Source organism: Rana temporaria, chromosome 9 (assembly GCF_905171775.1).
Source record: "Rana temporaria chromosome 9, aRanTem1.1, whole genome shotgun sequence".
Classification (NCBI taxonomy): domain Eukaryota; kingdom Metazoa; phylum Chordata; class Amphibia; order Anura; family Ranidae; genus Rana; species Rana temporaria.
The window spans coordinates 18,723,409-18,738,579 of record NC_053497.1 but is presented as its reverse complement, the minus strand read 5'-3'; the positions used below and the strand labels follow the sequence as shown (position 1 = coordinate 18,738,579).

The window sequence follows — 15,171 nt, the reverse complement described above, 5'->3', positions numbered from 1 at the left end:
TGCTTCTTCCTTTCACAATCCAGCCCTGCTGTACAGGGACTGCAAGAGGCTAATACTGGGTCTGGGTCATATTCGGCACTCCCACTGCTTGCATTTAAAAAAAAAAAATTAATGATCTATTAATGATTATAGAGCTGCAATAATTTACTTAATTTAATCGAATATCTGCCTGGGATTCACGATTTATATAGCGCCAACAATTTACCCAGCGCTTTACAATGTAGAGGAGGATAGCACATTTACAGTACAATACAGAAGGTACAGAAGGGCCCTGCTCATAGAGCTTACATTCTAAAGGGAGGGTTTGTGGTACAAAGGGTAATAGCTGTGAAGAATGATTTGATGGGGGTGACTCAGAGACAGTTCTTAGGTGGGTGTGGGATAGGCTTCCCTGAATAAATGAGTTTTCAGGGATCTCCTAAAGGTGGACAGGGTAGGGACTGATCGGACATACCGGGCAGGGAGTTCCAGAGGATGGGAGAGGCTCTAGTGAAGTTCTGTAGGTGAGCGTGGGAGGTGGTAATTAAGGAGCTAGAGAGCAGGAGGTCCTGGGAGGAGCGGAGGGGACAATTTGGGCGATATATGCAGATGAGGCTGGTGATGTAGCTGGGGGCAATGTTGTGAATGGCCTTTGTATGTTGTGGTTAGTATCTTAAATATTATACTGCAGGGTAGGGGAAGCCGGTGAAGGGATTGGCAGAGAGGAGCAGCAGTCACGGATCGGTTAGTGTGGTGTATTAGTCTAGCAGCAGAATTCATAATAGACTGAAGGGGGATAGCTTGCGTAAAAGAGTACGCCGGCGTATCTACTGGTACGCCGGCGTACTTTCAAATTTCCTGCGTCGTATCTTTGGTTTGAATCCTCAAAACAAGATACGACGGCATCTGGGTTAGATCCGACAGGCGTAAGTCTTCGTACGCCTTCGGGTCTTAGATGCAATTCTTCGGCGTCCGCTGGGTGGCGTTCCCGTCGTTATCCGCATCGAGTATGCAAATTAGCTATTTCCGACGATCCACGAACGTACGAGCGGCCGTCGCATTCTTTTACGTCGTCTCTAGTCGGCTTTTTCCGGCGTATAGTTAAAGCTGCTATATGGTGGCGTACTCAATGTTAAGTATGGCCGTCGTTCCCGTGTATAATTTTGAAAATGTTATTTTGTTTGCGTAAGTCGTCCGTGAATCGGGCTGGACGTAATTTACGTCCACGTCAAAACAATGACGTCCTTGCGACGTCATTTAGCGCAATGCACGGCGGGAAATTTAGGGACGGCGCATGCGCAGTTCGTTCGGCGCGGGGAAGCGCTTCATTTAAATGAAACACGCCCCCTACTCGCCGCATTTGAATTGCGCGCCATTACGGCGCGAGAGATACACTACTCCGCCGTAACTTACGACGCAAATTCTTTGTGGATTCGAACCTGGGAACAGTAAGTTACAGCAGCATGCAATTGTTTGTGAATCTGCCCCTATGTCAGCAGAATACATTTTGGCCTAAATTTATGAAGAAATTAGATTTTTAAAATGTTATTTTTATTTGATATGTTTGATGTTTGTGTTTCTAATGGCAGGTCTTCCAGCTTCTCTAAACGAGCTCCACCTGGACCACAACAGAATTCAGGCTGTTGAAATGGGAGATCTTAGTACATTACCTAATTTATACAGGTAAGAACACAAACAGTCTTGGAAGTTTAGAATAAGAGCAAGAATGGAAGCCTGACTATTTCGGGAAAATCATACTGTATCTGTGTATATAATGCATTAATATTTCTCTAAAAAAGGGAAAATTACTTGTAGACAGAGCAGGTACTCCCCCCGTTCCTAGTCATCCCCTCGTCTCCGCTCCCTATCCAGCTCCCAGTACCTTACCCTTGTTCCACCCCTCTACCCACCTCCCTTTTTAGAGAACCAAGTATTATTTTCTGGTGCTAAGTAATTTGTTGGAATTTGTTAATGAGAACAAGACAAACAGTAAAATAGATCCCCCCAGCAACAATAGATCTCCCTCAGCAACAATAGATCTCCCCCCAGCAACAATAGATCTCCCTCAGCAACAATAGATCTCCCTCAGCAACAATAGATCCCTAAAACAATAGATCCTCCCCCTCAGTAACAATGGACCCCCCAACAACAATATATCTGCTAGCAGACAGCATCAGTGGACCCCTCCCTCCACAATATATTTCTCCCTAGCAACAATTGAACCCCCAGAGATCTATTAGACCCACCCTGCAACAATACATCTCCCCCAGGGACAAAAAAATCCCCAACAGCCAGCATCAATAAAAGCCTCCAGCACATCCCACCATCCTTTGCCATTACATACATTTAGTGCTGGAGGTTCCGGAATTGCATTCCCCCACATTCCTGCTGAAAAAAATGCCCTGCTTCTAGGCAAATACAATTTTCATGTGGCAGACCTGGAAATGCTCCATTGTGTCCTCCATGCCTCAAAAGGCCTATTCTGATCCAGAGAGCGTACCATTGGATAGCACTATGTCAGTCTAAATAAAGTAGTGCTATGATTCAAATCCAACATACAGTGGGGTAGATATAAGAGGCAGGTCTTATTAGCACTTTCACTGTAATGGTTCCAATCCCACATGGTCTGTCTCCATTTCTTTGATTTTTACCAGTCAGGGCTGGCTTTAAAGGAGATACCTACTCTACTGTTTTGTTATCTCTTTAGATATCCCATTGTGCTGAGGGAATTCTTTGCCATGAATTAAAGGTTTCACTAACAGGATTTTGCGTGCAGTTAAACATATCCCTATTATATGACTTACCATGCTTGTTTTGCATTTTGTAACAATGTCAAAGCAGCAATCTTTGTACAGGAGCAGGGCTTTACTGCCTCATTTTTGAGTTGCCCTTATGATGTCTGGTGGGTAATGATCAAGGAGTAGTAGATGTGGAAGTAGCACATATCCACAAAATAATGTGCAGTGTGGGGGAGATTTGGTAGGGCTCCTCTCTGGGCAGGGGAGCTAGGGTTCATTTGTTTAGAGTTAGTTGGCAGAGCTCCAGGGGGTGGGTCTCTGTTGCCTCTCCCTGGCTTCTGGAACTGCTCGAGGGTTGTAGTGATTAGAAGGCAGAGGAGCAGAGATGAGGCCTGCATGTTTATGGGGTCTCCCCCAGTCCCTGGGTGGGGACGGCCCATAGGGTAGAGAGACAGGCCATGGATATTCTGGAGCCTGGCCATGTGGGGAGCAGAGCCCAGGTGCCTGGAAGGGACCCCCTGAGCAGAAGGAAGGAGCGATAGGGTAAGGTGACCAGATTTTTAAAATGAAAACCGGGGACATATTTTTTTTTTACTGGTAATGGCGGCAATAAGCGACTCAATCCCCCTCGCCTCTGCTGCTGCACCTCACAGCCTGTCAAGTCTTACTCTCCGGTCCCCGGCTACTACTCGGTGGGGAGCAGAGGAAGATTACAAAGAAAAGCCAAGGAGATAAGCAGGCAGGCGGTTGGCCGGAACTTGAGCCAAGGCAGAAGAACATGCGAGCGGAGCGGAAGAAAAATTCCCTCCGCTTCGACCAGCACACGGTCATCAGAAAGGGGCACAGATAATGGAAAAAATACACCCTAAGCTAGCGGCAGAGCGGGGGTGTAATTTTTTTGCACTGACTGTCTTTGAAATTGCCCCTGCCCCTGTTCAAATCCAATCCGGGGACAAAACCGGGGACAGACTTGGTCCGGGGACAGTGTCCTCAATCCGGGGACTGTCCCCTGAAACTGGGGATGCCTGGTCATCCTACGATAGGGAGAGACCAGAAGCAGCCAAAGCCCTTTTAGCCTCAGCTAGGCTTAGCTGAAGCCATCCCTATACAAGTTTATCCACCAATAAACTAAAATAAAACAAAGTCTTGAAGTCTAAGTTTTGAAAAGTACCTGTTGCCTGGCTATGCATGTGAGGTAAGACGCAAAAAGACAGCGACTCCTAAAGGGGTAGCTTTACATTAAAAAACATAAGCAGGGAGATGTTTGCACTGCAGGTCCTCAGGTGCAGATTTCTATCCAGCAAGGAGAACAGTGGTGACATCATCCATTTCCACTTCAAATCTGTAAAGACCAGTCATCAGCAGCCTTACATGTCTTTATAATACAAATACACAACTAGGAGGCTGCAGGCTAGGGTTGCCATTTGGCTGCTAAAAATGGAACTTGTTGCAATGGTATTGATAAAAAATAAGAATTGCAAGGCCAGATTTTTTTTCCAGAAAATAGTCTAGTCTATTGTAGGCGTATGAGTGCCCAGTGTGCTTAGGCACACTTACCATCTCTAGATGTTGCTTCTTCACCTGTGAATTTATATTGTGGCGCTCAGAAGCTCAAGCTCAAGTTTACAGGTCACATACAATTAATTGCGTCATGTTTCCTCCCCCACACTCCCTTACAAAAGTGCCTATAAAGAAACAATTTGTATTGTGATTTTTTTTAAAACTCATAGTGCTCTGGGAATCCTATGTCAAGGACGGACCCTATATTGAATGTTTATTTCTGAGACAAATATTGTATACTGTATATGTGTGTGCTTATAGTAAACACATAAAACGGTTAAAAAATATATATATAAAATGTTATACATACTATTAACTTATACATTGTACTTTTACAATTAAATTATACATAGTTATACATACTAATACTATTAAATAGTTAACACAGCTTCTTTGTAAGGGGCTTTTTCTTTCTGCTTTCATACAATGAGCAGAATTCTGAGAAATTAAGCTTGGGAAAATATTGGCTATGATAGAAATCAACAAACAAAGGTCATGAACAAATTATTTTTACCTCTCCTTTTGGAAGGAAAATGCTCATTTTTACATTAACGAGTCCAGATTGCCTTAAACAGGAAAACAATACCTCTTAAAGTACGGAGTGTTGGATAAATGACTCCTAAAGCAATATACAAATGAGCAATAACCACATCCTTGTTTCCTTCCCACAGTATCTGTTCTCAATTAATGACTGTGCTACAAGTATGAATTCAATTTCTGCATCACAGTCTTCTACGATATCGCTCCAAATCCAGATATCATAGCTACCCCTCCAGCTGACTCTCTATTTCTGATCTTTGTTTAAATGATAATTAAACCCAAGAACAAAACATATTGTAGCTAAAGCAGTCTTCAGATGTTGTGGCTGCATTTGTTTTCTATTTCAGGTTTAGAACAATTTTAGCAAGTACAGAAAATACTTGTTGGTCTTGTCCAGTGGTCTTCAAACTGTGGCCCTGTGCATGCTTTTATCTGGCCCTTGGGGTACTATTTCCCAATAAAGCCAACGATGGGGCACATTTCCTACCGATGATGTCAACGAAGGGGCATAGTTCCTCCCAAGGACACCAACAATGGGGCCCAGGACACCAATGATGGGGCACAACTTCTCCCGATGATGGAGGATTGTTCACTGCCACTGATGCTTGGACATTTTGTGCTCCAATGGCCACAGTCCGGCCCCCCTTAAAGCGGAGCTCCACCCTAAAGTGGAACTTCCGCTCATCGGAACCCTCCCCCCTCCGGTGTCACATTTGACACCTTTCAGGGGGGAGGGGGTGCAGATACCTGTCTAAGACAGATATTTGCACCCACTTCTGGGAGTCCTCTCTGCGGGGATTCTGTGGGTAGTTTGTTACTTCCCGCCCCCGCCCATTGTGTTCTGGGAAACACTCGGCTCCCAGAACACAGCGGGGACCAGTGAAAACGGCGCTGGGCGACTCACGCATGCGCCGTAGGGAATCGGGCAGTGAAGCCGGAACGCTTCACTTCCTGGTTCCCTCACCGAGGATGGCGTTGGGGGCAGCAGATAGACGAGCGATCGCTCGTCTTCTGCTGCAGACGGCGCTGGACCATATATTAAAAGTCAGCAGCTGCTGTATTTGTAGCTGCTGGCTTTTAATATTTTTTAAACGGCGGAGCTCCGCTTTAAGTCTATAAGATAGCAAACTGGCTATTTGTTTAGAAAGTTGAAGGTGTTGTCTAATTGGCGTAACTAACATTGGGCATGTGCCCTGTAAAGAGGAAAACAAGGCTTAGTCTGTTTGCGGTTATACCCCTCCGAGAAAAAAGGTTCTCTTGCTTTGGATAGAGTAGGGAGGGGTTGCAATTTTTCTCAGGCTTTTTGCTTGGGAGGTACCATATGCCATAATATGCTAATATTCACTTCATATCAGTTGTGGCCCGTCCATAGAGGGCACATGGGCGCCGCCTCCCCTATCCATGTACACAGCCCCCTGATCTACATATCAGTGGTTCCGGACCATGGATTCCAATGCGGCTGGGTTGTTTTTTTGAAGCACCTGATTAAAACCAACACTCTAATAGGCTTCAAAAAAGGGTGAGGTCGGAGCGTAGAGCATTGCCGCCATGAGACCACCCAGTTGTGTGGCCATAGCGAATGAATTTTTGCTATTATTACACTAAAGTTCCTCCCCGACCAATCAGGAGGCAGGTCTGTGAGACCTGTTTCCCGATTGGTCAAAGCATTAGGGATCCTATTGGATGCCTAGCGATTTGGAGGAAGACACATGGCGGAGGAAGCTGGAGGAGCGGATGTCAAAGCCGACACGAACTCCAGGAGAAGGTGGGGCAAGCACCCTGAGTAACCCCCAGCCAGAGCAGCTCGGATGATGGTGGAAAGCTTACTGAGGAGGAACAGGAAGTGGGAAATTCAGACAAAGAAAAAAAACATTTAGAAGGGAAATGGAAGGAAAAGGTAAGTGGACCAACAATGCGCTAACTTAAAGGAACCTATTTAGAAAATAAAAAACGAACCTTTACAACCCCTTTGATAAAATTTACTAAATGAAACAAATGTCTCGCAATACAAAATGCAATTTTCAGGCTGCTACAGGCATGGGCTGAGCAGTAGAGGACTCTAGGATGTACCAAGAATGCCTTAGGACGTACCAGGAATGTTCTAGGTCCTTAACTGGTTAACTTTTGGTGCCTTCACATGTGCCAAAATGGCTTGGAATTTGCCCTTTCTTACTGCTGAAATAAGTTCTTTGAAGTCCTTGAGATGTTGACCATGTAAATAACAGTCTTGTTCTTTGGATCCTCCTAGGCTAGGACTGGGATACAACATCATCAGACAGGTGGAAAATGGAAGCTTGTCCTCTCTGCCCATTCTAAGGGAACTTCACCTTGACAACAACAAGCTCGCCAAAGTGCCCCCAGGACTGCCAGACCTCAAGTTCCTACAGGTGAGAATGGTACCAATACATGAAATTTCTATTTACAGTAATTAAAAATACAAATTTATTATAAACACTATTAAAGTGGAGTTCCAGTCCCCAAATACAGTAAAACCTTGGTTTGAGAGTAACTTGGTTTGAGAGCGTTTTGCAAGACAAGCAAAATGTTTTAATACATTTTGCCTTGATATACAAGCGATGTCTTGATATAAGAGTAGTGTCATGTCACAACTGATTATACAAAAGAAGAGAGGAGCCTCTAAGTGTAGCAATAGGGTTACATGTAATGAAGGTACAACATTTAGCAACTTATTGCTACACTTAGAGGTGCCTCTCTTCTCTTTTATATCCTGTAAAAAAAAAATGCTTTGATATACAAGTGCTTTGGATTAACAGCATGTTTCTGGAATGAATTAAAGGAACACTAAAGGTACAATTATTATTTTTTTTAAATAACATGCATGTTATACTTACCTCCACTGTGCAGATCGTTTTGCACAGAGTGGCCCCGATCCGTGTCTTCTGGGGTCCCTCGGCGGCTGTCTCGGCTCCTCCTCGCAAAAGCTTTCCACATTCATGCAAGCTCCCTCGCATGGTGGAAAGCTTTTGCGAGCGCGCTCCCGTGATACAGCAGCGGCCATAGCCGCCGACTGTATCACTCGGCCCCGCCCCCCGGCGCGCCGCGTCATCCGCTGTGATTGACAGCAGCGCCAGCCAATGGCTGCGCTGCTATCAATCTGCCCAGCCTAGCCAATCAACGGCCAGGCTGGGAACCGAGCAGGACGACAAGCACGCGCCCGGGACTTTCGAACGGTGAGGTAAGTAAAACGGGGGCTCGGGGGGGGGGGGGGGGGGGGCAGTGCTGTCAGATGCATAGGATGCATTAAGGTAAAAAAACTTTTACCTTTACAACTCCTTTAAGCTTGCAAACCAAGGTTTTACTGTACATTTTTTTTCTAAAAGCTCCCCCACAATTGTTACTACTTCCACTGCAACATCAGTATGACAGCAATGTGGCCCTTTTTGTTTATTATTAAATTATTATAAACTAACCTGATCTTGGAAAGCAAGGTCCATAGCTGTTGTGGGCATATGAAGTCTGCTTGTCTTCATATCCGGGTTTCGGTGTAGCTGGCTACCCAGAATGCACCTCCCAACCTTGAGCATGCACAGTAATGTCACTGCAATGGCTCCTAACTCCTCCCGTTCGCATCATTTCCAGTCTGGGGATCACGCGAGATTTCAGTATTAGGCACTTCCCATGGACTCCTGGGATAGAAGACAATATCCCAGGAGTCAGCGTAATCGCCTAGGTGGCCGAAGGCGGAAGTGCGGCATGAAGACATTGAAAAAAGGTATTTAGAGAAATAAAAAAATTATTGTCATTTAGAAAGTCAGTGAGGTTGTCCACGAGAATGACTGCAAATTAAAAAAATGGGTGGAACTATCTCAAATTGAAGCCCAAGTCTGGCCTAAGGAGGAAAAAAATCTCAGTTACTAGCTACCAAAAACAGGAGCTCTGGCTTGCAACACTTACCTCCACTTCAGAGGTGTCCCTTGCAGACTCACTACTCAGTAGCAGTCCTTTTCTATCTTGAATGACAGTCTGCATCATTTAGCCCACTTCCTGTGAGCCCAGAGCATCAAGGGTATGTCATTGGGTTGCCCTGGACTAACAGGAGCAGACTGCAAAGAACATCACCATGTCATGTTGCTCCACTCTCTGCAGCATTTAGGACCAGGGGTGGACTGACAACTCATGGGGCCCCCTGGCAATAGGAGATTATAGGGCCCTCAGGCAATAGATTATGGGGTCACACAGTATACACACACACACATACAGTATACATACACATTATACACACAATATACACACACGGTATACATACACACATGGGCACCCGCTGAAATTTTTTCAGGGAGGGGCGCTTCGGGAGTGGCGACACAGTCGCATTTAACCCTTTCTTCAAAACGCTAGTGGGCTTTAAAAGCGCCCGATAGTGGCCGAATAGCACAGCTAAAACAATGATAAAGCGACGCTTTTTAGCGGCACTTTACCGATAACATGGCCAGCTGGCAGTGTGAAATAGCTCTTGAGATAATTCAGCTTCACTCCATGCCCATATAAATATAGCCTAGACAATGTACAGACCCCGTTCAGCACAGATGGACCCCCCTTAAGCACAGACCCCTCCATTCAGCACAAATGGACCCCTTCAGCACAGACCCCCCTTCAGCACAGATGAACCCCCCTTCCGCACAGACCGCTCCATTCCGCACAGACCCCTCCATTCAGCACAGATACCCCCCCTTCAGCACAGACCCCTCCATTCAACACGGATGGACCCCCCTTCAGCACAGACCCCCCCATTCCACACAGACCCCCTCCATTCAGCACAGACCCCCCCTTCAGCACCGATGGACCCCCATTGAGCACAAACCCCCCCTTCAGCACAGACAGACCCCCCCTCCCCCATCCCATTCAGTACCTCAGATCAGCGCGGCACAGCAGGTTCCCTCCCCCTGTGTACACATAAACACTGTAGGGGGAGGCGGCTTCACTCTGCTCGCTGTGCCTGTGCGAAATCCGGCCCAGGACCGCTCAGACAGCCTGAAACCGCGGAGAAGGGGATGGTTGGTCAGGTGCAGTGGTGTCACCCCGCACCAGACCACCCCACTGCCCCCCCCCCCCTTGCAACACCACGGCCAGCAGCTCGCCTCTCTCTCCCTGTTCTAACCTGCCTGTCACCACGTCGCTGTTACTGCTTCAGTCGCGGAGGGGTGTTCACTCTTCAACACCTTCTAGGTTTTCCAGGGGGGTCAATTGCCCCCCCCTTGCCCTATGGAGTGGATGCCCATCCATACATAGTATACATACACACAGAATACACACACACTGAAAAGGTACTGGAGAGGTGGGGCAGATATAATCTTGGGATTATAAAAAAATAAAAACGTATTTTTACATACTGTCCCTGGTTTTACTGAGGCTGGCAACCCTGATGGGACCCCTAGTGGCATGGGGCCCTAGGGCAATGCCCGAGTGTCCGATTGGTCAGTCCGCCCCTATTCAGGACCCATCTACTGCCAGAGACAGAAGAGAATGAAGAACACCCAACCGCAACCTTTAAAGTAAAGTATGAACCCACAAGAAGTAAAAAAAAAAGTAATGTATGCTTTGTTGAGGAAAGGCAGGGTTGGTGGTAATGTAGGGGTCACCAAGCCCAGAGTTGGACCTTAAGGCATCCAAGTACATGGTCTACAGACACAAGAGTGCCTAGGTTGACTAGAGGTGAAATCTTGCAGACATGGAGCAACACAAAAAAGAAGGACAAAATACCCAACCATAGTCACTTGTTACCCAGTATGCCTCCTTGGCTATGGGACTGTGAATTTGGGGTGTTTCATTGTCCACCAAAAAAAGCAACTAACACCGCCATTTAAAAAATCCCTTATATTTTACGCCCTTACACCGCATTTTCTGATAGGACAATGTAAAGAGGAAGGTGGTGGTGCCACAATCTCCATCTTGTCCTATCAGCAAATGCCTTGTATGAAAAAAGTACAAAGTATTCTATGAATGACGGCAGGGCGGAGCAGGCGACCCTGCAGGGGGTAAGCCATTCGGCACAGGACCGGAAGATCATGGCTATTCCAGTAGCGCCGACTACTACAGTGATTTCCAGCTTCCCCAGTGGTCCATCAGATATGGGTATGAGTAATGTGCCAATCTGGACCAATGTCCAGTTCAGCTTTAGGCCGAAGACAAATTCCTTGCATGGCTCTACATACTTGCCTAACAAGGCCAATTCTGATTCAGACCTGGGCTTTCATTTTCACTTTGTGGTTGACGCCAAAATTGGCAAATTTTTCTGCAAATCCTCCAAAATTTTTTTTTTTTTATTTCTCTTTGCTAGGTTGTATACCTCCACTCCAACAACATCACCCAGGTGGGCGTCAATGACTTCTGTCCAACAGGCTTCGGGGTGAAACGCGCTTACTACAACGGAATCAGCCTCTTCAATAACCCAGTGCCCTACTGGGAGGTGCAACCCGCCACTTTCCGATGCGTCACCGACCGCTTGGCCATCCAGTTTGGCAATTACAGAAAGTAGAACTGTGCGGAGAAAACAAATGCAACCAAAGACAGAAGATAAAAGAGAATAAAAATGAAGAAGAGAACTGTTCAAAATCAGACTAAAAAGCGTGAAAAAATAAATATTATATTGAATAAATTAGTCCAATGATACTCCATGAGAGGGTGTGTAAAAACAGTCACTAAACTCCATGCTTTAGGTATTTTTCCTGTTCTACCTATCCTCTGGCACAGCTGTCTAAAGAGCCAGGAAGGTAGTCAGTAGCTGCACTAAACTTGTATAGTCACAGTTCTATATCCCAGTTATTGATAAGCTTATTAGTCAATATGTACAGTAGGTCTCCAGCTGTTGATGAAGCAGAGCTCCCAGCAAGCTTGATGACTGGCTGAGCCAGAGTGGGGCTGGAAGAAGGTGCTACCCACTAGTAACCAGTCACCTTCCAGCTATCATTTTTAGACAGCAAGTTGGAATATGAAAGCTGAAGCTGTATTGGTTGCTTTGGGAAACCCTTACATTTTCTTTTCTTTCCTCTCTTACCTTGTCCACTGGGTTGTCCTTCAAAAAAAATACTCACACATCCATCAAATCCAGCATTGTCCTGCTGTGATCCGCCAAACCGCGGCTGCATTCCAGGTCCTGTGCCGCCATCATCCTTTATAACATCATCGGGAGCCAGCTGTCTTTTCTTGGTTCAGGCAACTGGCTCCCTGATGAAGTCCAACAGGTTGCAGATGCCCCCTGGGATATGTGGCATGCAAATCCCAGGAGGCTTAAGGAGGAGAGGAAACATCATTCTTGCCTTTTCTCATCTGTGGGGTAACTGACTCTTTCTGGTTCAGACAGCCAGCTCCCTGATGACACCCGCCGGCCACATCCTCCTCTGACAGCTATAAGCTGATGCCTCCTCAGATATGCCGTGAGCATATGTCAGGAGGTTTCAGGGGCAGAGGAGACTTCCCTCTCGCCTGTGCTTATAGGGAGCTGGCTGTCTCCTCCTGGTTTAGGCAGTGGTCCCCCTGATGATACCTTCCTCTGGCCGCTTTATTTCAGCTTAAGCCTCCTCAGGTATGTGGCATGAATATCCCAGGGGGCTTCAGAAGTAGAGAAGCCATCATTCTTGCCTTTTCTCATCCGCAGCTGGCTGTCTCTTTCTGGTTCAGACAGCCAGCTCCCTGATGACGCCCGCCAGGCACATTGTTATGTCGAAGCGGATGCCTCCTCCTCACATATGTGGTGAACATATGTCAGGAGGCTTCAGGAGAAGAGGAGATTTCACTCCTCCATACTTTATAGGGAGCCGGAAATCTCCTCCTGGTTTAGGCAGCTGTCCCCCTGATGATGCCCTCCTCTGGCCGCAGTGTTGCACCTGAAGCCTCCTCAGGTATGTGACGTAAATATCCCAGGGGGCTTTAGAAGTAGAGGAGACATCATTCTTGCCTTTTCTCATCCGGAGCTGGCAGTCTCTTTCTGGTTCAGACAGCCAGCTCCCTGATGACACCCACCGGCCACATCCTCCTCTGACTGCTATATTGAGGCTGATGCCTCCTCAGATATTATGTGGTGAGCATATGTCAGGGGGCTTCAGGAGCAGAGGAGACTTCCTTCTCGCCTGTGCTTATAGGGAGCTGGCTGTCTCCTCCTGGTTTAGGCAGCGGGCCCCAATGAGCATGCCATTATCTGGCCGCTGTGTTGAAGCTGAATCCTCCTCAGGTATGTGGCGTGAATATCCCGGGGGCTTTAGAAGTAGAGAAGACATCATTCTTGCCTTTTCTCATCGGGGGCTGGCTGTCTCTTTCTGGTTCAGACAGCCAGCTCCCTGATGACGCCCACCAGGCACATCCTCCTCTGACTGCTATGTTGAAGCTGATGCCTCCTCGGATATGTGGTAAGCATATGTCAGGGGGCTTCAGGAGCAGAGGAGACTTCTGTGTTTATATGGAGCCATTTATAGGGACCCGGCCATCTCCTCCTGGTTTAGGCAGCGGTCCCCGTGATGATGCCCTCCTCTGGCCGCTGTGTTGAAGCTGAAGCCTCCTCAGGTATGTGTGGCGTGAATATCCCAGGGGGCCTCAGCAGTAGAGGAGACTTCATTCTCGCCTGTGTTCACCAGGACCAGGAGTTGGTTGTCTCTTCCAGAATGAGACAACCAGCACCCTGATGACATGCCACAGGGTCCATCCTCATCCGGCCGCTGTATTGAAGCTGATGCCCCTGGCACATGTGGTGTGCATATCTCAGGGGGCTTCGGGAGTACAGGAGACATCATACTAGCCTGTGTTTATTAGGAACAAACTATTTCTTTGGCAGCTGGCACCCTAATGTCTGCCAGGTCTGCCCTCCTCTGGCTGTGGTGTTGTAGCATTTTCACTTAGGCGAGTATGGAGACCGGGGGGGGGGGGGGGGGGCTTGTGCAGTGCCAGTAATTAAGAAAATAAAAAGTTAAATAGAACAACAACAAAACAAAAATATTGGCTGATGGAAAGAGGCTTGTAAGGATTAAAAGTGCTGAGTTTAAGTGCTGGTTTTATTACATAAAATTATAATAAATTTGCGTAGTCTGTCCAGCAAAACTGCATGCAAATTTGTTCTGTGTGAGTGAGGGAAAATTTAATGTTCTAAAGCTATATTCTCTGTAGACTGAATGTTATTCATCATTAAAAAAATGTGAATAGGGAAAATTTGGTATTATGGCCACCAGATGGTGCTGAGTACAAACACAGTATACTCCTCAACTCCATCTAGTGGCCATAATGCAGTACATTCCCCATTTTTCTCAATGTATGACATTCGATCTGCAGAGAATATAGCCTGAGAACATTTGTTTCACCCCTTTTGCATAAAATATGTTGAAATGCAGTTTTGATGAGTGAATAGCTATGATTTTTATAATTTTTTTTATAAATAAATACACCCCTTATACAGTTTACAACCCACAGACACCTCTTGCTTCATTAAGCATTGTTTTTTTACAATCATTCAAATTTTTTTTTTTTTGGGCATTGTCAAGAACATTTCACATTGCTTTGCAGTGCAAGGCGCTGCAGACCCTCTTGCCTGTAAAAGGGTTAAAAAAAAAAAGCCCATTTCATTACTTATTTGCTCATGAGTTCACCCCTGAATAGCCAGTCTTTCAGTTGGGGGCCATAAAAAGGGATTAAGAGGGCTGCAAAAGTAGGCACAGCACTTTACCTATCATGCAGGACCATGCATATGTTTTTTATCACCAGCTTGCAAAAAATAAAAAAATTAGTGAGCATCTTTGTAGTGTGCCTTTGTACATTGCTTCCATGGTGAATCGTTGGGGTAACACTGCCACCTAGTGGACAAATGATGGCATTGCTCTGAAGCAGGGTGCTCGCAAATCAGGAATCAAGAGAATCAATGTAAACCGCTTCAAAAAAAATAATTATATACCTGTATTTGTAACCACCAGCTTTCCAAAGTTTGTTTGTTTTTGCATAAAATAACACAATGTTGATGCATTAAATAAATGTTTTTTTTGTAGATATACCAAAGCAATAAATCAGCGGTGGACATATTTGTACAAAGTTGGCATTTTTTTTTTTTTTTTTTAGTTTGATCATCTAAAAGAATGAATGCACAGATATGTTTTTCTCTATCAGAATTGGAATTTCTAAGGCTAGGTTCACACTTGCAAGCAAAACATGCCACTCTTTAGCAGATGCATGGGCGTTCCAATATTTCTTAATGGCATCCCTATGCATTGGCAAACCTGTCACATTACTGTATCTTGTGAGCGAAACTGAATGGGGGGCTATGGTCAGTGACGGCTGGTGCTCAAAATTTTTGGGGGGTGCAAACAAACTGAATAAAAGAAATATCAATTGCAGCCACTGTGCTCATCAAACCCCGCCACTG

At 46.0% G+C, this 15,171-nt stretch overlaps 1 protein-coding gene across 1 annotated transcript in view; it reads left to right on the top strand.

Annotated features, from left to right (window-relative positions):
• BGN (biglycan) overlaps positions 1-12,401 on the top strand; it is a 133,239-nt gene extending 120,838 nt beyond the window's left edge. The window contains exons 6-8 of the mRNA XM_040322892.1: positions 1,569-1,662; positions 7,066-7,204; positions 11,113-12,401. Of these exons, the coding sequence (XP_040178826.1) occupies positions 1,569-1,662; positions 7,066-7,204; positions 11,113-11,310 (431 nt within the window). The 3' untranslated portion in view covers positions 11,311-12,401. The remainder of the gene's footprint in view (positions 1-1,568; positions 1,663-7,065; positions 7,205-11,112) is intronic.
• The last annotated feature ends 2,770 nt before the right edge of the window (positions 12,402-15,171 follow it).